Raw genomic sequence first — 22,491 nt, 5'->3', positions numbered from 1 at the left:
TCTAAGCAAAGTCGGTTTAAAATATCCCTCCCCAAAAAAAAAAAAAATCTTATAGCATGCAGATCAAATTGCTGGAAGTCTGTGTACTCAACATTAAGGGCCAGTTTGTATCATAAAATCTAAAATTAAATGGAAATTAAGATCAGCTCAATATCTTCAAGAGCATGTTGGATTCTGATAAGAATTCCTCATTTAGTGTTCATAGGCACGGGAGTCATGCATCTGTGTTATCATTAATACAGGGTTCAATCGGAGAACAGTGATTGAAAAGGAGTTTCAATAAGATCATGCTGTGCAGATATTCCTCAAATGAAATGGTGGCACGCTGTGATGGGAAGTTGTGGTATGATAATCTACTGATAATCTGCATACAATTAACGTATAAAATGACGGCATACATGATGTTCATGTATGAGGTACGTACGTGAAGAAAAGAGGGGTTTATAAATTGGTTTGACGCACCAATGGAAATATTTGAAAGCACAGAAGTCGGACAATAAAGCATGAGAACAAATATACATATATATTCATATTTTTATTTATATTTCATTTCTGGGAGGATATCTTGTACACCAAATATCCCATTGGCAGTTAAGCGCATTCAATGTGTTTAGAAGCCAGAAACAGTCACTTGTTTTAACAAACACAAATACAAAATAGAGATAACCACAAAATAATAATGAACTGCATGTATATAACATACAAAAGAATCCCAATGCCTACTCAGTAGGTAACTTCAACATTCCAGCTCTTGAAGATGTGAATATTTACACATAAGTTTTACAAAAATATACTTTATAGTTTTTCTCCTTTTTTTGCTTACATTCTAATGAAATGAAGCGGTGCCCTCATAGCTCATCCCTTTTCCTCCCTCTGAGTATGACTTACATTCTGTAACAAAAATATTCCCTCAACCCTTAAGGCGAGATGCAGTGCACCCTCTCTCGCGCTCAGTCGAGTCACAATATCAGCAAGGCTTCACAAAAAGGCACCAAATAACGGGAGCGTTTGTCTTGTTTAGTTTTTTTTTTTTTTAAATGTTTTTTTTTTTTGTCCTTTTCTCTATTTTTCCCATATAACGGAGCGATATGTCACATGTGAGAAAGAGAGAAAGAGATAGTACCAGTGGATGATATTTACAAACAGAAACATCACTCTTACTCATGCTTGAATACTTAAGTGCTTTTTTCAAACAATGTCAAAACGTATCACAGCATCATCACTACATAATAGAGAAAGTATGTAGAAAATATGGCCCTGCTCACTTCAAATAATACAATGCAAATATGCAAATAATTTTTCACATCAATGGTACCAAAGAATGATAAAAACAAAACATGGCACATGTACAATATACATATATGGTAGCTTATGTATATCATTCAATGTCTTTTGTACTGTATGAGTGCCTGCAAGGGCGAACGTGCCTTAGCACCACAACTGCTGGCAATCAGTTTGTCTCTAGGTTTTTCTGTACCTAATAGTAGAGACTTGTCAGTGCTGGCTTCTGCGCTCTATCTGTTGAGTCCCTTATGCATTTGAAGTCCTGCATTTGTTTTACAGAGACGGACAGAAATCCCTTTTCATCTTCTATTGTCTTTGCGCAGTCCTTGACATGTGTCTTTTTCTCTCTTTCAGGTAAATCTCAATATTCACCAAACACTGCACATGAAGCAGACAAAAAAGTGCCTTTTGGAGGGGAAAACGGTCTTTTGATGATGATTTCTTCCCCTCAAAGAACCTTAAGGAAGGAGAGGTGTGGAGAGACTATAAAAAGTTTTTGTCTTTGCTCTTTCTTAGCAGATCTCGATTGTCCTTGGGGAGAGAGTGGTCTGCATGTCTGATAGTGGGGTGGGGATGGGGGAGCTGTAGATGTTGGAGGCCACTGAGGAGGGGAAGGAAGAGGCCATCTGAGACTGAAAGGGGCTGGACATGGACATGGACACTGATGGGTAGGTGGTGGCGATGGAAGGAGATGGATAGGAAGTGTGGACGGGAGAGGAGTAGCAGGAGGTGACGGGAGAGGGGTAAGAAGACACTGGAGAGGGGTAAGAGGTGATGGGAGAAGGGTAGCTGGAGGCAGGCGAAGCTGCTGATACCGGCGCTGCTGTCACCACCACTGCTCCTGCCTTCTCTGCCTTCTTGTCCTTCTGCCGTAGATGGATCTTTGTGTGCCTCTTCCTCTCATCACTGCGGGCAAACTTGCGTCCGCAGATCTCGCAAGCGAAGGGCTTCTCTCCAGTGTGAGTGCGGATGTGTGTTGTCAGGTGGTCGCTGCGGCTGAAGTTGCGCATGCAGATGCGGCACTGGAAGGGTTTCTGGCCCGTGTGGATGCGGATGTGACGTGTCAGCTCATCAGACCTGGAGAAGCGTCGATCACAGGTCTCCACAGGGCAAGCATAGGGCCTCTCATGAGGAGGTGTCTTGCTCGGCCGGGTGGGGTACTTGCGCATGCGGCTGGGCTTAATCAGCTGGGACTGGTAGACACTCCTTAAGTCCTGGGAACCAGTCTGGGTGGCAAAGGCCTTGATGGTGGACAGAGGAGTGAGGGAGGGCTGGCTTGACTGACTCTGGAAGGGCTTTTGGTCAGGGGGCACCAGGCTGATCTCTCCCTGCTGCTGAGGGAAGAGGTAGTCAGGAATCATGGGCACAGGGAAGCTAGTGTTGCAGGTCTTGCCATTGGGGTAGGCCGGAGGAGGGTACTGCACTGTTCCAGCTGAGCTGGAAAAAACCTGGCCCTGGTCTGGGAAGATGTCAGAGTTGGGGCTGGAGTAGGTTGGGGCGGCTGAGTAGATGGGGTTAGGCTCGCTGTGGTGAATGGAGGAACTGAGGCTCTGAGATGAGGAGGTAGAAGAGGAAGAAGTGGAGGACGGGATGGATGAAGAGGAGGACGAGGTGGTCTGTGAGGCAGCAGAGGAAGAGCTGGGTGCAATGTTGCCCATCAGACCAGTGAACAGGCCCAAGATGGGCTCCGCCCAGAGGCTGTTGCTGCACGTGGTGGCAGGCTCTAGGGTGAAGCGGCCTGTGTAAGAGATGGGGGGCAGCCTCTGGGTGGAGTAGGTCTGCTCTCCCACTGACTTCTCACAGTTGAAGGGGATATCAGGTAGCGTATCTGCAGGGAGCACAGAGAAAGAGGAGACATTAATCAAACTGTCAATATCCAGAGGGAGGGAGAGGGGGAATCCTGGCAGAGCGGTGGACAGTGTGTCACCCCTCTCTTCTGAGACTGATCAGTCAGGTGCCCACGCAAAGAAACCCCGTCCAACTAAACTCTTTCCCCATAAACTCCAAAACTATCTCTTCCAAACCTCAACAAGAGCTGCTGTGCAAGCTTTCTGTGCTTGCATTTTCCTCTGCTCACACTCTCGATCCTTCTTACATTCTTTCTGTCTTCCTGTCTTGCACACAAACACGCACGAACGTACACATTCTTGAAGCCCATCACAGAGCCCGAGGCAATTGATTACCGAAACTGCAGTTCAGCTGGTTTTAGGAATGCAATTTGAATTGAGCTTTAGGAGCGTCTAGAGGCACGCGGTGACTGAGCAGAGTTTGAGTCCTCCGAGAGTCGACAGGGATTCGATAAATTGATATTAAGTCAGATGTTTGTTTTTATTATTTTTTATTTTGCGGTCTCTGTTCATTTGTGGAATTTAATATATTAATATATTGTATCCAGTCAGCTTAAATTCAAATTTACTTGTAGCCTGCAATTCCACTTTAAGTAACATTTCTCACCACAAGCCATGATGAAACTAATTAATATAGACTTGTAACTAAAATATTATGTCAACTGTAGTAACATGATCAATTAATAATGTACATTAATAATACACAGCAAAACATAAATATTGGCTTAATTAAAGTTATGCAGCTGCTTATTTCTCTTAACTCTTTTCTTGGTTTAGTGTAGCTCAGCAGATGTGCTATTATCTTTAGTTCACTTTTACATGCAGCACAGAAAACCAGAGGCAAAAGAGGCAAATCTCCAGATCTTACCTCCAGCAAGGTGGTCGTACTGTTCTCCTGGCTCTCCGGAGCCAAAGCCTGCACCTTCGGGTGCTGAGGCAGTGAGGAAGGGGGTCCCTGCAGAGCTGAGCATCATCACCTCCTCCAGCTTCGGGTAGTTATCCATGGGGGAGTGAGGGAAGCTCAGAGGCTCTGAGATCTGCAGGGTTGGGAGGATCATCTCGGTCTTGGCTGCAGCCATCCTCTGCTGGTGCTGGAGCTGCGCTGGTGGCTGGTGATAAGTGCAGTGAGGCTGGATGCACGCCGGCAGAGCGGTGCCTCGCAGGTGGAGGGAATCACTTAGCCCAGCTTAGGGAGCGCTGCACACTTCTGCTGATGTCGAGAGGAAGATGTTGTTTTCTGTCTTGCTCCGTGACTCTTGTTCTCCAGTTGTCCTGTTGTTTTTTCTTTTTCTCTCAGAGATGAGTAAAGATCCACTTGTCTTTTCAGAAAAAAAATCAAAAGTGTCCTTTATACTCATTCCCTAAGATCCATCAAAATTAATCAACAGATCAATCTTGATTTTGTATCTATGTATTAAAATGGCTTATCCAATCAGGTGTTAACCTTCTTGGATGGATGTTGTTTTGAATTGACTTTGTACTTTTGTTGTGATATTACTCGAAGGGAGTTCTGTGTTTGTCTATCTATCTCTGCTCTAACAGTTGCTCTTGTGGGCTCTCAGGGCTCTCTCTGAGCTGAAAGGTTTCCCCGCTCCTTTTATACCCTCTTGCCGTGACGTAGATGTCCATATATGGAGTAGAGGAAGCCCATATTTAGGCACTGCAGTGGAGGACACATGACGCTGGCCTGGGGGGAAAGCAGAGAAGAGAGACTTTATATTAAGCTATCGCAGTAAATTGCGAAGACAACGCCGCTCTTCCTCAGTCCCGAATCAATGTGTCTTCATAGCAGAACAGCTCCGTGAGACAGCAGCATAATTCGTGCTCTCTAGTCGCCCCATAGATTTGATTTGGATTTCCCATCTGTGCAGCAGGCTGCACTGCTGCCGGAAAGCCCTGCTCCGCCGTGCCTTATAAGGTCGTGACTACATAAGGACCGATTCCGGTGGGTTTCCATTTCCCTGTCCTTATTTGGAACTTCCTGAGGCAGCGCTGATCGCTGCTTGGCAGTGAATGAGAGGCTGGAGTGCAAATCATGTCCAGCGCTCACAATAACTAATGTCAGCAGCAGAATCCTGCTTCTCTGTTTTAAAGCACAGCTTCAGCTGAACTATGAGACTCCACGTTAAACACTTTGTGTAACAGACGAACTGCTTTACGTTTATTTTGTTAATGTTTGAAAGTTGAAGGCTGCGGGCCTGAGCGATAAATAAGAACGAAAACATGTTTTAACCACAAACGAAGCAACTCTGTGTATTTATTATACACATAGTCCTCCGTTTTCAAACAAACAAGCTAAAAATAATATCTAAGTAGGCCACATTAAAAAGTAAATTTACCTTTTTTGTTTTAGGCTGCAACATCATTTTCACAGTGTAGCCTAAATGTTTGGAAGCTTGCCGTGCATTTCTATAGGTTAGAGCTATAGGCTCATTGATTATGAATAATTAGCCCGCATGTTAAATTGATTTTGACGTGTGATCTAAGTGAGTGTATATTTCTGTAGGCAATGAGCTTAAAAATATGACTGTGCAAACTCTGCAGGCTGGTAGCAAACTTCCTCTAAATTAACTTTGCATCTCTCTTGGCTGTGTCATTGATTAATGAGAACAGATAGACGCGGATGCTGACGAGGTGCGGGGCGATCTGTCTAATTGAGGGGTGTCCCCGGCTCAATATTCGGGGAATCTCTCTGCCACTCAGCGGCCTAATGGGCCGCATTAACAACGCTGCGCGCAGCTGCCAGGACGCCTGCGGGATACCGATGTCGTCCCCCCTCACCCCCGGCTGCTCCAGCTTCGGCTGGCGCGCCAGCACTCCTCGGTGGATCCTGACGAGAAATCAATGTGTTTCCCTGGCTGCTGACTGGATCTATATGCAAGCAACCTCATTGGGAAACATCGTGGGCAGGACACTTTGAAGTGGCCTGAGAGAGAGAGAGACAGAAACAGAGAAAAAGAAGAAAGATGCTGATGCGTTGGAGAGGGCAGCGCAGGTGAGACTCCCCGTTCTTCAAATATTTGATTTAGACTCAAAACACTGATTGCATTGCTCTTAAAGCATGTTCAGCTGTTATCCATGGGGTTGGTGCCCTAATGACATTTCACCGCAAAGATATAGATAGATAGATAGAGAGAGAGAGAGAGATAGATAGATAGAGAGATAGATAGATATGGAAACCAAACATAATTCAGGTATGCAGTAGGTTTTTGGTCTTTACTGAATTGCATTCTCTCTCAGGCGTTTCCAATTCAGCCTCTGGCAAATCTCTCTGTTTACCCCCATTAGACTGATAGCAAAATTCTGTCATATATTATGCAGTGGCCTGGAGCAGAGGCTCCTTCACAAAACCCAAATAAGCCTGAAATAGATGGCGCAGCTGGAGAATGTGTAATGTTGTTTATTCATACAGTCAGATAGGTATAAACGCTCAAATCTAATCACTTTTGATGGTATGCGGCACTGCACAGCAATGTTGTATTTTAGGAGGAAACTGGTGCTCCCACTGCGCACACACACACACACACACTCCAGAACCTGAGTTTACATTTAGTTTTTCAGCAAGGGAGATGTCACTGTGTCTCCAGACCTGAGGAAACAAGGCCAGAAGCTCCGCACATGATGACGGTGAGTTGCACAAAGTGGCTGGAACTGTGTGAAGAGGTGGTGATGCCGAATCTAAACTCCTGTCTGCATCCGCTGCTGCTTTCATGCATCAGTTACTGAAGTCGATAAATTTGTGGCAAAGAAAAGAAGAAAGAGCAGAGACAGCAGATGAGAGAACTCATCATCTGATGACAATGTAATAAAATCAGGTTAGGGAAAACTGTCGGAAAAGTAATAAAGTAATAAAGATGATAAACAGTTCACAGTGGCTGTTTGGGCCTCCCTTCACTCTGATGCATGGAGGAGGTAGAAGCCAGATGCTGTAAGGGCAGGGGAAGGAGAAATTATTTGTGTGTTTGTGTGCGTGTATGTGTGTGTATAGATGTAGATGTGCGCACTGTTGCATGTTTGTTTGTGTGTGTGTTTGGGTCAGCCGATTTATTCTCTTCAGTGTGTTCCCCATTGCTGCCCACACAAACCAGCCAGAGAAGTCCTTGCCTGATGAAACTCCAGTGCTCTGCCAGCCGGCTCTCCTTTCACCTACGCTGCCACCACGCCCCTTTTCACACATACAAACACACCCAGCACGAGCGCTGGTTGATATTTAATCATGCCCCAATCTGCCATGGAGAAAAGACGATGAAGTAGATACAGTAGGGAAGCCAACAAAAAGAGAGAGGAGGTGGACGAGAGAAGAGGAGTTGGAACATAAAAATAAAGGGAGAGGGGAAAGAAAGTGTAGAAATAGAGATGTATAGATCTCGAGGATATGGAGGCAGGTTGAGAAAAAGAGATTGAGAAGGTGGGAAGGAAGGGTGAGGGCGATAGAAAAAATAGAAAATAGAGAGATCAAGAGAGAATCCTCACACCCACATACTGTACGTGGGAGCAAATACCAAGCTTTATGCTGGCATTTTTTAGCAGCCAATGCCATGCAGTCAGTCAGAGAGACAGAGACAGACAGACAGGCAGGCAGACAGACACTCCTGCTCCTCCGTCACACCTCCTCTCCTACCGGGCCACCCACACCGACCGGTGGTGCAATCCCTTACCATTAGCATACAGGTGTGATCAGCATTGTGTGCTCCCATGATGCGCGGACCAAGATTAGAGGTTGGACGATGGCAGTAACTAAAGCTTGCTTGCATGTTACATAATATAGCAGAAAGGATGGGGAGGAAAGAATAATGTAATAACAGAGAGAGAAAGAGAGAGGACCTGGTTATTTTGGAGCACAGAATGCAATGCAGCTATCATAGTTTTATTTTCCCAAGTGGGATGGAGAGAGAGAGGTGGATTTTAAGATGATAAAAAATGTTATGTGGCATTGATGTGTTGGGGCCTATAAAACACAGGGAGAGTTGATAATTAAATGGTAGAAGAGCGGAGGCCTGATCGTCTCGGACAGAGTGACAGGCTGAATATTAGCCCATAGCCTTAAAGTGACTGGGAGAGGAGCAGAGAACATGATAGGAGGTTATTTGATAAATGTCATTTTTCTCCCAGTTTTTAAAGTGACGCCAGCAGGAGTGTGCGGCCTGACCTTTTACACACAGAGTGAGATATGCCTGGGAAAAGACAACCTGGCTTGAGAGGGATAAAATCTGTTGGAAACGTCGAGGAAACTGGCAGTGTAAAGGGGTCGTAAAAAAATCTCCGGACTAATTGACATGCAAGAAAAGCCAAATGGATCTGATGGGATTCTGGAACCCACCGTCGATGAGGCAACCATTACCGTATGTCTGTTTAAATATGTACTTGACACCTCGACTCCAGTCATCATAAACTTTGGCTCACTTATTGAAATCTTAATCAGCCCATTACAATACAATGCAGAAGATTACAGCACACCACCTGTTGCGGTGCTGAAGCAGCCAGACATTTTTTTACTCTGTTCAGAGGAGGCCAGGAATGCTGCTGTGGCTGCTGGCCTTGTGTTAGTGGCGTGTGATTTTATGGGTAAGAAACAAGTTTTCTTTTACTGTGAGGGCTGACCTACTAAAGCTTTAGGCCCTGTATGGGGAGGACTTTTGAAAAACAGTCTGCTCGCACTTGAGTCACTGCAGGCGTCCCTCACTGTCGTATTACCCCAGGCTGTGGAGCAGGATAGGTGTTAGTATACTGTATCACACAGAAACAGGGCCCCGGCATCAAATAGCAGCTCTATCTGCTCATCTGCCTGTTGTTGCCTCCTGAAGGTGGTATCTAACAGAGACCCAATACCAAACCCAGCACAAAGCCCACTCCACCGCGTCCCCGAGGATGTGTGACTCACTGGGCCCCAGCCTGTTTGATGCTTGTGACAAAAGATCTGACCTCTGACCTTTCAGCTACCGATGAGTCACCGGTAGCTCGCTCAAAGACGGGGCTTCCCCACACCATGTAGCGGTCATAGTAGCAACGGGTAACATTTAAAGGTTGTCATAAAACACTTTTCTGTCTTTGTCTGAGCTGTGTATAACATAATCCGTGGGTGGCAAGACCCCGGCATGTTGACAGAACCGATGTAGATAGGTCAGCTGTGTGTATGGCATCTTCAGTGGTATAGACTTTTTTATGTTCTTAGGGTTTAAGAAGCCAGTGCATTAGCTTAGCTGATCAAGTCAATAACCACTGAAGCCAATAAAGTATTCTATTTAAAAATGCTATTGAATTTTACCAGCCTAGATAAGTAATGGCACCCATTGTGCTGTTATTGATCGGGAGCTGAGATTTGGCTCATTTTCTCAAGTACTGTACTGAAGTAGCATTTTGAGGTACTTGTACTTAACTTGAGTATTTCCATTTTATGCCACTTTATTCTTCTCCACCAGAGTTCAGAGCAAATTGTTGTACCCTTTTTCTCCACTATCTTTATCTCACAGCTGCAGTTACTTTTCAGATGAAGATTTTGCATAAAAACATATGATTTGTGTAGCAGAACTTTTGAACTGCTTTTTCTGCCCCATTAAGTGTGTCATGACCCCTCCAGATTTATCTTGTGACCATTTTGAGGGGGCCAAACCCTAGACCCTAGGTTGGGAACCACTTAACTAAACTACCTAACTGTATATGAAGTAGTTCAAACTACAACAGCTACAAGAAATAAAATGTTGCTGATGTAATTACAGTAAGAACAATCTAATAATATGATATAAGATATAGACGCCATTTTCTGCAGAATGTGTACTTATTCTTTTGATACTTTAAGAACTAATAATACTAATAGTACTTTTATTTCAGTAAGATTTTAAATGCAAGACTTTTACCTGTAATCCAGTATTTCTATTACAATGTGGTTACTTAAGTCATCTGCTGTCAGTCACTTTGTAGTGTAGAAAATCCGGCACAGACCAGATTCGTTTTAAGTTGACTTCAAAGCTGCCTGGATGTTGCACTTCGTTGCACTGGGACAAAGCTCCTTATTGGCTCATTGACTGAGCTGACTAAAACCAACTCCTCTGCGCACCGCTGACGTCCTCATGTGGACAGAGAGACAGACAGGAAGAGAAAAAGGAGCGAGCGGGGCAGAAAGATCTGGCCTCAGCGTCCAGACTGAAGAGCAACTGGTTTGTTGTCTTTAGCGAACACGTTTGGGTGTGACTCATGTGCATACATACTCGGAGCAGACAGAAAACATTCAAACTCACAGACCTGTTTTTATTCTACAGTCTTCAGATTTTTGTCGGGACTTTAAACTTTGCTTTAGTCCACAGTCACATGGAGCTTTGCCAGTCCACATCTGTTTATGTGGAAGAGCAGCTTTATGCAGCGTGGGTTTATTATTGCATCAGACAGTCAAGCCATCACCCTTGCTCCTTGGCCTGTAATGTTTTTTTCAGAAAATGTCAGGAAAGGGAAGAACTAAGAGCTATAAACACAAAGCCTGAGCTACTTAAAATTTGGTAAGCTTGCCCTGAATCACCCTGTCTCTCAATGGATGACCTGTCTAAACCTGGTGTTATACAAACAGGCAAGGCAAGACACACACACACACACACACACACACACACACACACACACACACACACACACACACACACACACACACACACACACACACACACACACACACACACAATGAGAGTTATTTGTTTTGTAGTGTCGGAGCTGAAGTAAAGTGAAGGAGTGGAGAGGCTGAGAAGCAGAGAGATAAATGGGTAAGGAGAGATACAGAGGCAGAGGAAGTGATGGAAAGGTGGAGCCAGAAAGTGTCTGAGACAGAGAGTGAAAGAGAAAGTGACTGTCGCTGGGTTGCTGACAGGTGAGCCTCAGGGAAGGTACGACAGGTTGATTCAGGTAAGCCCCTTTCCCTCCTCTCCCCCACCCTCCAACCCTCCCCTCTACTCCAGCTGGAGACTGCCGACATGGGATAGCCTACAGGGCTGAGGAGACAGGTCTCCATCAGAAAGCCCCGCAACCCTTTACAATCATACGATAATCATTTAACTCTGAGTGCCATATGTCAACAGGCATGACGGCTGACGAGGCAGACAGACAAGATGACAAACAACAGTAACGGCTACACACGTACGCTTCATAGGAAAAAGGAGAAAAAAAAACTTCCAAGGAATGGAAGGCGGGAGGAATGAATAAATGAATAACTGTCAGAAGCATTTGGCTTATGGGACAATGGTTTCTTAAAGAGTCGAGGCTCGGAGGCCACATGTCACTTTGGGTCACTTGGACTGAAGATTCAACAACATATAAACTCTGCAGCAGCCAGACCATAAAGCATCTTAAAGGAATACTTCATCCCCTAAAATGATAATTTGTATCTTAATTACTCACGTGTGAATTCGTCGTCGGACGAGTTATGAGGAAGTGTTAAAAATAGTAAGGTTTTAGCAAAAGTGCATGTGTTTGGGATACAAATGGATAAATGAGACTTAGATTATACTGCATGGGTTTTGTGAGAGTTTGTTAACAGATGTTTTGATATAGTTTTGAGGGTTGTTAAACGTGGCTCCCTATTACTCAAATTCATCAGGACTAAGTATTCTTCAAGAATTTAATTCAACATGGGGTAGTATTTCCTCAAGCGATAAGTAATTATAAGTAATCTAATTTACTCTAATGCTTTAAATTTACATTATCTATTTCAAATTACCACAGTCAGAGTCTCTTTTTCTCTCTTCAATTAACCTGCACCTGGGTGTGCAGGTTAATGGTGCAACTGGATTAAGGAGACTAGATTCGTACATAATGCAAGCATTTACCTTAATGGGAGAAACGTGACTGAGGAGCAGTGTTTACATTAAAGGAGGGTGAGGGTTCAGCTGAGTCAAGGGAATATTTTTCTGCCTACGCTGGCGGCAGACAGTGTAATGAATTTCTATAAAGCAAACTGCAAATAAAAATAAAGACACACAAAGGAGATTGCATGTTGATGGTTGTCGGGTGATGCTGACAAGGAGAAATGGGTGAGGACGGTGTTGAGACTTGCAGTAGTGTACAGTTTGTGATAGACATCCAGTGTCCTCAGTCTACCTCAAGTTTTTTTCCGAAATCACCCTTTTCAGATGCCAGAGTCAAGAGTATGCAACAATAATCTCAATTAAATCCAGGATTAACATGTATGAGGAGGAGTGATCAAACAGGAAGTAAAAAGCTTTATCCCCCACTTTTCAACAAGAAATACACAAACAGTTGCTACATAGACGCACACCAACGTGTTCCATTATTTGTGTTTGTCTTGCTATCCAAACACAGCGTGTACGTGGCGTATTGAACACAAACACTCACACACACACACACACACACACACACGATCATGTCCGAGTACATGTATCCACAAGTGTGCTGACAGCACACACCCAGCATATAGCCTGACATTCTCTTGGCCGCAATACACCACACAATTAAAATAAATCTCCTCTGAAGGCCACATGGTGCTGCTTTTTCTAATAGCCAAATAGGGGAACAACTCCATAGCAACACCAGAGAAATGTTTACGTGTGAGAACATTTGGATATGAACTGTTGGAAACATAAACAGGCTTAGTGTCATAATTTAAGATTTCTCTCTGTATTGACTTAAAGAAAATAATGCGAGTTGAAAAGTCATGAACTTCCATTTTTCTCGCAGTGGGATTGTGACAGTGTGTTCTCATTACTAGCACACAGACAGCCCTCCATGGGTCTCACTCTCTGAGTCTCTTTCTCTCCCCCCATCTATCTCTGCATTCCCAGACAGCTTTAGCAGTTCAAACCCTCGCACTGCGGCATTGTCACACACCACACTGGTTGCCATGGAGAAATAGTCCTCCTGGTCTCCAAGGTACCCAAGTCTATTGTCTTTGGCTTCTTTATTTAGATGAAAACATGATTTGTTGGAAGAGATCTACTTGTTTTTTTGCTGCTTCTCTTTGCTGCCTTTTCTTTCTTCTTCTTCCTCCTCACGAGCATCAATGCAACGTCGCATGATGTGTATTGTTTCATTCTTCTCCTTTCCAGGAGTTTGACTATGCGCATGTGTGCGTCAAGCTTGCCTGATGTTTTGTAGCAATTAATTTCAGTGTGTCTGCATGTCAGCGCCCCAGGAGGGGGCTGTATAAAAGTTTTCCCCATTGCCACTGCTCTCGCCATGGCTTATAATTGCCTTCTATTACCAGGGCTGGGTGTCACAGCCTGTCTGTCACCAGGAGACTCTCAACTAGCGACATATGATGAGGAAAAGGAGTTGCAATTTTCTAACTGCTGCTCTTTTTGGCAGAATAGATAATACAATATATATATATACATATACAGTAATGAGTATTGTCCTCCAGCTGTGGCCTTGTTTGTTGTGCTATGCAAAAAGTTCACCTTCAGTGATTTGTGCACCTGTATTGTTGGAGAAGTTGATTTGGAGACACCTGTATAAGAGCGGTGCACTCACAGAAAACAAGCATTAGGTGAGCCACATACCAAACAACAAAGACAAAATGTTCAGTGACTCTGATGTGGCTCTAAAAAGCAGCTGTAAGGGCTTACAAACACTTACAATCAGCGAGCTCTGACCTTTGACCCCGTTTATTTGCATGATTCCAGCTCCACTCGCAGCTGTCAGCAAGCTGCTACTTCTGTAGTCGCTGGCAGCGCGACTAAAAACCAAACAGGAAGTGACATCACATCCGTTGCTCCGTGATATCACCAGGGCTGAGTCGGAGAAAACGATAGAGTGAAAGGAAGAAAAAAGACAGAAACAGAGAGGAGCTCGGCTGAGCGGCTGATGGGTGGAAAGAGGAAGCTGTCTGTGTTTCGTTCTTATTCAGTGGCTGTGGCTCAGACAAGCTAGACTCTTTGGTCTTGTTTAAGGCCAGCCAGACAAATAAACTGATCCAATTTAAGTCACTTATCTACATAATAAGAGGGGCTACAAACACAGTCTTCATCTCCCGCTTTACCCTCAGATGACGTCTTAAATCACCACATATAAAAAATTTTTACTTTTATAATTGTACATAAATATTTTTGGGCTAGACTTTGCTACTGTCAGCAGTTGCTAAACATTTGCTCAGTTAATTCTTATATCTGCCTCTTGTTTCTTACACTTTGTGTAACATCTAAATAGCTACCAATTAATTCAGTTTCACTTGTGTTAATTTCAATAATTGGAATTTTTTAAAGGCAAATAATTCAGAGAGGATATGTGTGTTTTTGATACCATCGTCTGTACAGTCCTTTAATGTACTGTATGTAACCATAAAACTGAATCTGCTGTCAAAGATCCAGTGTGTGTGTGTGTGTGTGTGTGTGTGTGAGACCTGCTGGTTCACACAGATACACTTGCATTTCTGTTTTTTGTATGCATGCATGGTGATGCAAAAGTGGAAGGAGAGGTTTTTTTCGGAAACTGTGACGCTGTGCTTTGTCAGCGCTGGGTGCAAAGCAAGGTGAGTTACTGTTGAGCGCTTTTGTGGCAGAAGCGTGCAGCAGCTTGTTCCTCTGGCACTGAGGCTAAACACTGAATGGAGTGGGTGCAGGTAAACATGCTAAAACAGGCCCTCTCAGTAATTTTGCTGTTGACATCTTTCACATTTATACACCTACTTTTTCTCAATATCTGATGTCATACCATCTCTGACTTTTCTGTGTTTGGGATCTGGCAGTTAGAGGATTCATGCTTCAGCATTTTAGAGTGAAAAATCAGCACAAAATAAAAGAACCAAATCTGGATCTGACCATAAATGTGCATGTTAAATACTCTGAGTTGAACTTTTGAATCAGCTCAAACAAGAACTAGGTAACTTCCTCCTCAGTACCTGAATCTTGTAAGTTACTGTACATTTATTTGAAGGGATTTTTCAAAGTCTGCCCACCTTAACAATTCCCCATGAGACACACTTTGAGCTGATGTGTTTCATCACCCATTGCCCAACATTTGTTGCTATGATGACGCGATTGTGTTGATGATGGTATTCTGACTGGGCTTGGTCTCAGCCACAAATAGGCACAAATTGTTTTTCATTTTCAGAATGGGGAACTAGAGAAAATGAGTCAGAACGGATGTGTCAAGATGCTGACACTGACTCTAAATCAGTTTTTCGTAATGGTTTAACAGGAAGATTGAGCCTACTTGGGTTAATGGAAAGATGGTCCCAAGAGCAGTGTTCAGAGGAAAGGTGGTGTTGAAAACACTGAAAATGTCAAAAGGAGATGACCTGCTGTGAACAGTACAAATAAACTAGCAGCTGTACTGTATGGACTGTTGTGAATAGCCACATGTACACACACAGACACACACAATGCATAAACCCACATCTCTCCTCAGTGAGAACACCAGTGAGGAAAAGCGGGTGGGTGAGAGGGGAGAAGGAGGGGAGGACTGTGGGAGAGAGGCAGGAGGGAAGGGAGAGGAGGTCTGGAGCGAGTCCAGGGGAACTCCAGACTGCTGTTACCCAACATGCTCTTTCTTAACAGGGGCTGGGAGGCTGACTATTGCTGCTGCTGTTGCTGCTGGAGAGGCCCAGATAACAGGGAGGTGGGACACACACACACACACACACACACAGACACACAGACACACATACACACATACACACACACACACACACACACACACACAATCTCATGTACACCCTCACCCCCTGACACACTGCTGTGTCGCCATAGTAACACACTGACCCTGGCCTTAAAGTTGCACTCCCGAGTCTGATCTCCTGCCGAGCTCTGAGTAGGGGGGTGGACTAAATCTGCCTATTTATAGTAGCAGGCCGTTTGGCTCATTTTCTACTAGTGACACAATGAGATAATCTGCTTTCTCCAAAGCCCCACCACATCTACCTTACATCAGCCTATCTATAGAGCCACACAAGCAGAAGGACAGGGGGATAGTGCGAGTTAGGGATGGAGAATCAGAGCTGGGACAAAATGAGAGAGAATTAGTAGGAGGGAGGAAGTTACAGAGAAAAAAAGAGAAAAACAATGAAATAGAAACTAGGAGACTGACGCTTTGCTGCCACTGATTACGTGTTTGTCTTTTCTTTAACCCCTGTAACCAAAATAACACGCGCTGGGCCAGTCACTGAAGTTCGTGCCAGTCATTCCTACAAGGGACTTTAAATATATATACAGTAAATATACTGTACATGTATAAAGAAGCTTAACTTTTACAAATGTTTTTCTGTAGCCAAACATAATTCAGACCTACAGATTTTATTGATCCCAAAGTTTGCAAAGATAAAAATGTGTAAAAAAAATCATGAGCAATATGTGTAGCAAATTTTCCATTTGATAGAATGGTGCAACCAGAAAAAAGTGGTTTAATTCGCTCAGTGTCAACATCGCTTCAATGAAAAACAAGCTGATACGGAATATAAAATGTATATGTCCTAATGTCAGACAGTGTGCAATAAGATGACTTTTACTACCTTAAAAAAATGAAGGAGAAACAAAGTGGGAAAAGTTGAAGGGGTTAAAACAGATTCTCAGATTTGTGCTAATCAGCAATTTTGTAGTGTGTGTGTGTGTGTGTGTATATGTGTGTGTGTGTGTGTGTGTGTGTGTGTGTGTGTGTGTGTGTGTGTGTGTGTGTATGTGTATGTGTGTGTGTGTGTGTGTGTGTGTGTGTGTGTGTGTGTGTGTGTGTGTGTCTGAACTTACACCCACATGGACACAGACCAGACTTTGGCCAACATTACTCGGCAGTGCCCAGGGTAATTGTCCCGCTATTGGCTTCTGCTCCCAGCCAGACTGAGTTAGCGGAGCCAGTCACAGTGAGCAGTGCATAACTTTAGCCAGAGTTAAACCCTGGCTGCGGTCCAAGTCCACTGGCCTCTTTTTCAACCCCTATCATCTCGACTGCTCTGATACTGAGCATACGCTGGCAGTGCAGAGGTGGGTTCAGTCGAGGCCCCACAATACCCTTGACACAAAGACAGAGTGGCGAGAGGAGCTGCTCCAGATAAAGGGGCTGATATTGATACTGCCGGTCTTTTACAGATATACTGTATTCCCGGACATGATCTGAAGGCGTTCAACAATGTTATACGGCTTCAGTCATGTCTCGTCTCAGTGGGATTGATCCTTGGTCTTCAACACATTTTTTTCTCCCTGTAGCTTGTTGGATATTGTTTCTTTCACATACTGTATTTCTTTTTCCACTCCTTCTCTTTCATTTTTGCATGTTCCATTTATTGCCTACTACAAATAGCAAACAACTTTTTCCCTCTTCCTTTTTTCTGTTGTATGAAACTCTTGAACCATACATTCCATTAAAATAACCCATGTTCTATTTTTACACCAACATGTGACACCATATCTAATAGGTTTTGAGGTGGCAGACATTTCAGTTCCTCAAATTTGATAGCTGAGAAAGAGGACTGATCTGAACTCTGTAATGATGCACATTCATGAGTATTTTTGGTGACACAAACCGACGTCAGCAGTTGTGTTTGTAGTGAGCACACTTTTAGCTAAAGCAAGGGACTAATCCAATAAACTGATCGATGATGACCATTTGCGTCAAAACCATGCGCCAGCTCTCAGTCAGGTGTCAGATTGACACACATGTCGGTGCCAATCAGTCTATTCTCTGAGCAGACTTCATTCATGTGATCATCATGGGCAGTTAAGCTTTTGTGGCTAACTGTCCTGACTTGACTAGCTCCTCTATAACCCCACATCTCGCTAATTGGCTTGGTCTGTTTCCTTTGTGGCAGACTGTCACACAGCAAACTTAACCTCAGCCCAGACATAAGTATATTAACATGGTTAAATATAAATAGCTCAGAGTAGTTAAATTCAACCTCTACGTATGTGGAAGTGAGTATTTTGGGCATCTGTGATCTTGTTATTGGTGTTAAATTTAGCTCTGTGGTCCTCAGTGAGGAGTGGAAACAGTGACAGGGACCTGTTTTGCCACAACACACTTCCTGTGCACTGTGAGTAGTGAGAAAACCACAACCCAGTGACGAAACGTTCGGAAAAAAGAAAAAGAGAGCAACAGAGGCGTGGAAAATCAGCAATGAGGAAGTTGTGGCTTCATTTTAAAAAGGAAAAATTGTTGACTGAAATGTAATTGGATACTGTAAGTAAACTGTAAAGTTTCCTGTGTGCGGACTTTCCCCTTTAAGATAACACCATAGGCAGTGGTGATAACGTGAGCAACAGCCTACTTTTATTACTGCTGTTGCTTTGACTAACTGAAATTATTTCTGTGCACAAAATGTTAGACACACAAGTCTATTTCACCAAGCATACTCACACACACTGTATAGATTCTTTTTTTTTCTTTTTATATTCTTATGCTCTTGTGCTCTCGTGCTCTCGTGCTCTCGTGCTCTCGTGCTTTGTAGCTGCTCTCACTTCCCGTGGGCTATTGTTTCCCGTGATCTCTGCTAACAGTGCACCGCAGAACACAGAAAAAAGGACTTTATCCTTTGTACTATACTCACAAATGTGCTTCAGCGGTTCCGGATAAAGCACAGCGGAGCACTGAATTAAGAGACAGATTTCTAAAAGTAATCTGTTACATAAATTGCTTCTTCTTTTTTTTTTTGTTAATTTAAAAGCCACCACTGTGTAAATCTTACCTACTGTTATGTGATTATGATATTTATAACAACAATCATAAGCTGCTAGTCAGAGGAAGTGAGAAATGAGTGCACGTTAAAGATATTTTTGGTTCATTTGTGTCAGTTACGGCAAAAAGCATAATTGAAAATGCCCATATTTTTGTCTGTTTGTGTGGGAGTTGGAACACTGTAACATAACAGCACCAGAGAGATTGTGTGTGTGTGTGTGTGTGTGTGTGTGTGTGTGTGTGTGTGTGTGTGTGTGTGTGTGTGTGTGTGTGTGTGTGTGTGTGTGTGTGTGTGTGTGTGTGTGTGTGTGTGTGTGTGTGTGTGTGTGTGTGTGTGTGTGTGTGTGTGTGTGAGAGAGAATCTATAGTTGCATAGTGTTGGAAAGAGACAAATTTGTGATATGAATTTTCTCTCTCTGAACCAACAGTGAAAGTCATGAATCATCTCTGCTGCATTGACACAACCACAGGAAGTACCCATGGAACACACACACACACACACACGCACGCACACACACACACACACACACACACTCTGCACACACACGCACGCACACCAAAGCATTTAGACTACTGGAACATACAACAGGCTAGAAATAAACACATAAACACAACCCATAAACTGTGAATATCTCAAGAGTATAAATGCATCAAGTTTCCAGGGATTTCTTCTTATTGATCGCAAGTCTTAACAACGCAGAACAAGATTTTTCTTTGAAACAGGCACCAAATCTTGTGGATCAATAAACTTTGGTCGAGAACCCATCACATCAACATCCCAGCCATTTGCTGCAGTAGACAATGTTACCATGGTGACCCCATACACACTGGGGACATACGCAAGTCATTAATAAGTGTGCGTGCGTGCGTGCGTGCGTGCGTGCGTGTTTTGTGCGTGTATCTTTTGTGAGACAGGGAGAGAGAGCCAGAGCTCAGCCTTGACCCCCGGAGTCCTTCTCCTTTGTAAACCTTGTTTGGTTTGCTGCAACAGAGCAGAATAGTTGCTCATTATTCCTGTTGTATGAGCCTGGTCTTGGGGGTGACAGCCATACTGAAAGAGACCTCTCACTGACAACAAGGAATAAACACACATACACACACACACACACACACACACACACACATACACATACGTACGTACAAACCGTGAACAAGAGAAACAGGAAAGGATCTCAAGGTTAGAAGACATCCAGGCGTGGCCATAGAAACACACGTAATGGAGTACAAAGTGTTGAACAGTGATGGAATTAATCACTCAGAGGGTAGTTTTTGTACCTTTTTGTGTTTAACTGCATATACAGTATATTTGCAGTTAACGTCTTAGATTACGGCCCGCAATGTACAGCAGCATTCCTCCCAATTTACGGTGTCATCTTTTGTACTAACGATAAGGGCTGTATCAGATCTCAACTTATTTTATTCAAAGCTTCTATTGAGGCTTTCGGATGAAACTTTGAATGTCTCCCGTCTTGTTGTATTACGACCCCAAAAGGTGACTGTGATGTGGCTACCGGTCAGCGCAGGGTGACGCTCGTGACAGCGGTCAAGACAGTTACGTGTAGGCAACAAAATGACTGGTAAAGATTAGAAAAAAGTTTGTGATTTGGATTAAAACACCACCTTAAATAGTACATCTGGGACATGAATACCCATTTCTCAGGTGAAAGTCTGGTGTTTTCCCCTTAACTTCTTCCGGTACACAAACACCAATCCCCTGCTTGAAGATCCTGAGTTTTGGGACCCATCCATCACCCCGACATCCTCTTCATGGATTTCTGTGGTCTTTTTAGTAGGTGCTACTGTCATTATTAATACTAGTTGTTGCTGACTTACAGCAGCAGTCAATGTGCGGCTTACAGTAACAAATACGTGGAATACAAATTACAGTGCATTACTTTTCATAGCTATATGTACGAATGGTTCATGGGAACGGAATGGGTACCTATTTTAATAATACAGGGTAAAGTATGAACTACTGAACAACAATCTGGCGTTTGGGAGGAACAAAACAAGAACTGTTTTAACTGTAAGTATTTTTAACTACAGGGTACCTATTGTAATAATACGAGTGTGACCATTACTGAGCAACAAAGCTGGATGTTTGGGGAAATATTCTGCAGAACCTTTTTCAATCTTTTGGGGTTTATTTCAAAATGACTATAGAGTACTTACTGGATGGGTAAAGTGGGAAGAACTTCGCTGCACCTTGTGGGCCGTAATCATATTTGTGTGAGCAGTTTGTATGAGAAGTGATGAAGACGGTGGAGAGAGAAAACGTCCCCAGCCTTGTACTTGCTGCCAGTTGATAGCGTAACTCTGATCCCATAGATGTGGCCACAGGCTTGGCATGCTTGGTTGTCCAGGTGATGGCTGCCGTGGAGACAGAGGGCCTGACCGGTCTTGGCCCACTCTGTTACACCGACTGTGCCAACTTACCGTCAACTGGACACTAAACAGCAGTGACACACGCCTTCCTCTGCGGTGGACCATGGGCACATGTGTTCATACCTGGAAAAGATAAACTAAAAGGGTGCACAGCCATTTGAAATCTCAAATCAGATTTGATACCCTCAAATCTAACCACATCAGTAAGAAGACTGTTGAAATATCTGACCCGGCATCAGCGGCGTGGGGGGTTGGTTTTGTTGCTGGTGGGCTGTAAGCAACACAGAGAAGAGATTTGCAGAGACAGCCCATAACAGCTCCCTTGGAACCAATGACTCAGATATGCAGATGTGTTTACTTCCCTTCTGTTTCCCACCTCAACCAGCACACAAAAGGCAGAGGGAATGAAAGTGCCTGATAATGTCTTTAAGTGTTTCATTTATATATTTATATGCCGTTATAAAGAACTCATTTTTTTTTACCAAAACTTAGACAGGCACTTCAAATGGGCTCCTTGCCTCTTCTCTCTATTCCCTTCCTCCCTTCTGACGATATTCATCTTTTGTCTAATGCGTAGCGCTGCTCTCTGTTAGTTTCTTTCTGACACCATGCCAGCAGAGTCATCTGCAAAGGGACTCATGTAGGGATTAAAAACCATCAACAGCTCCCCTTTAACAGAGAGGTAGAAATTTTTTTTTGAAAAATGAAATACAAAAAAAAAAAAAAAAAAAATAACAATACAAAAAAAACTCCAGACAGTTTTGAGAAAACTTGTAGAAAGAGAATGCAGATTGTCACCTGACCCTGAGGCAAGGCAGCCCTAAATATAATAAAGAGAAGACAACAGAAGAAGACGAGGCGACACGACATGGGTAATGTGTTTTCTCTGCTGGTGTCGTCTGGCAGATCTGGGATGATTGAGTGCTGATGCCTGCCTGGGCCGCTTTAGAGAAGATCGTCTACCACCCCTCGGCTCACACACACATACACACACGTGAGCAGTCTCTCTCATGACACACACTAACATGTGTGCGCACACACACACACACACACACACACACACACACAGCCTTCCTGTTTTCTGAGTGAAAAAAACATCAAGGCGCATTAACTGTCATCATCTCAGCATCTCTTCGTCTTTCTTTTTGGTCGAGGGAATATTTAAAGGTAGCACTTTTGTTTTGTTTTGTTTTGTGTGTGTGTGTGTGTGTGTGTGTGTGTGTGTGTGTGTGTGTGTGTGTGGTTTTCTCCATGGTGGATGTGTGTCTTAATTATAACGGGGTTTAGTGAATTAGGGCTGGATGTGTAATAGACTCAAATTTGCATAATCTCTGTTGAATAAACCTCAGTGACAAACATGCAAGCAGAAAATCATATATACTTA

The 22,491-nt window shown here is 43.5% G+C and overlaps 1 protein-coding gene across 1 annotated transcript; it reads right to left on the bottom strand.

Annotated features, from left to right (window-relative positions):
* Nucleotides 1–520: 520 nt before the first annotated feature.
* Nucleotides 521–4,717, bottom strand: egr1 (early growth response 1). The gene is made up of 2 exons (XM_028589133.1): nt 4,000–4,717; nt 521–3,112 (listed from the first exon to the last, which is right to left on the bottom strand). The coding sequence occupies exons 1-2, from the start codon at nt 4,208–4,210 to the stop codon at nt 1,797–1,799; spliced, it is 1,527 nt and encodes a 508-aa protein (XP_028444934.1). The 5' UTR covers nt 4,211–4,717; the 3' UTR covers nt 521–1,796.
* Nucleotides 4,718–22,491: the final 17,774 nt, after the last annotated feature.

This window comes from Perca flavescens, chromosome 10 (assembly GCF_004354835.1).
Source record: "Perca flavescens isolate YP-PL-M2 chromosome 10, PFLA_1.0, whole genome shotgun sequence".
In the NCBI taxonomy this organism is placed as follows: domain Eukaryota; kingdom Metazoa; phylum Chordata; class Actinopteri; order Perciformes; family Percidae; genus Perca; species Perca flavescens.
This window is presented reverse-complemented; position numbering and strand designations above follow the sequence as displayed.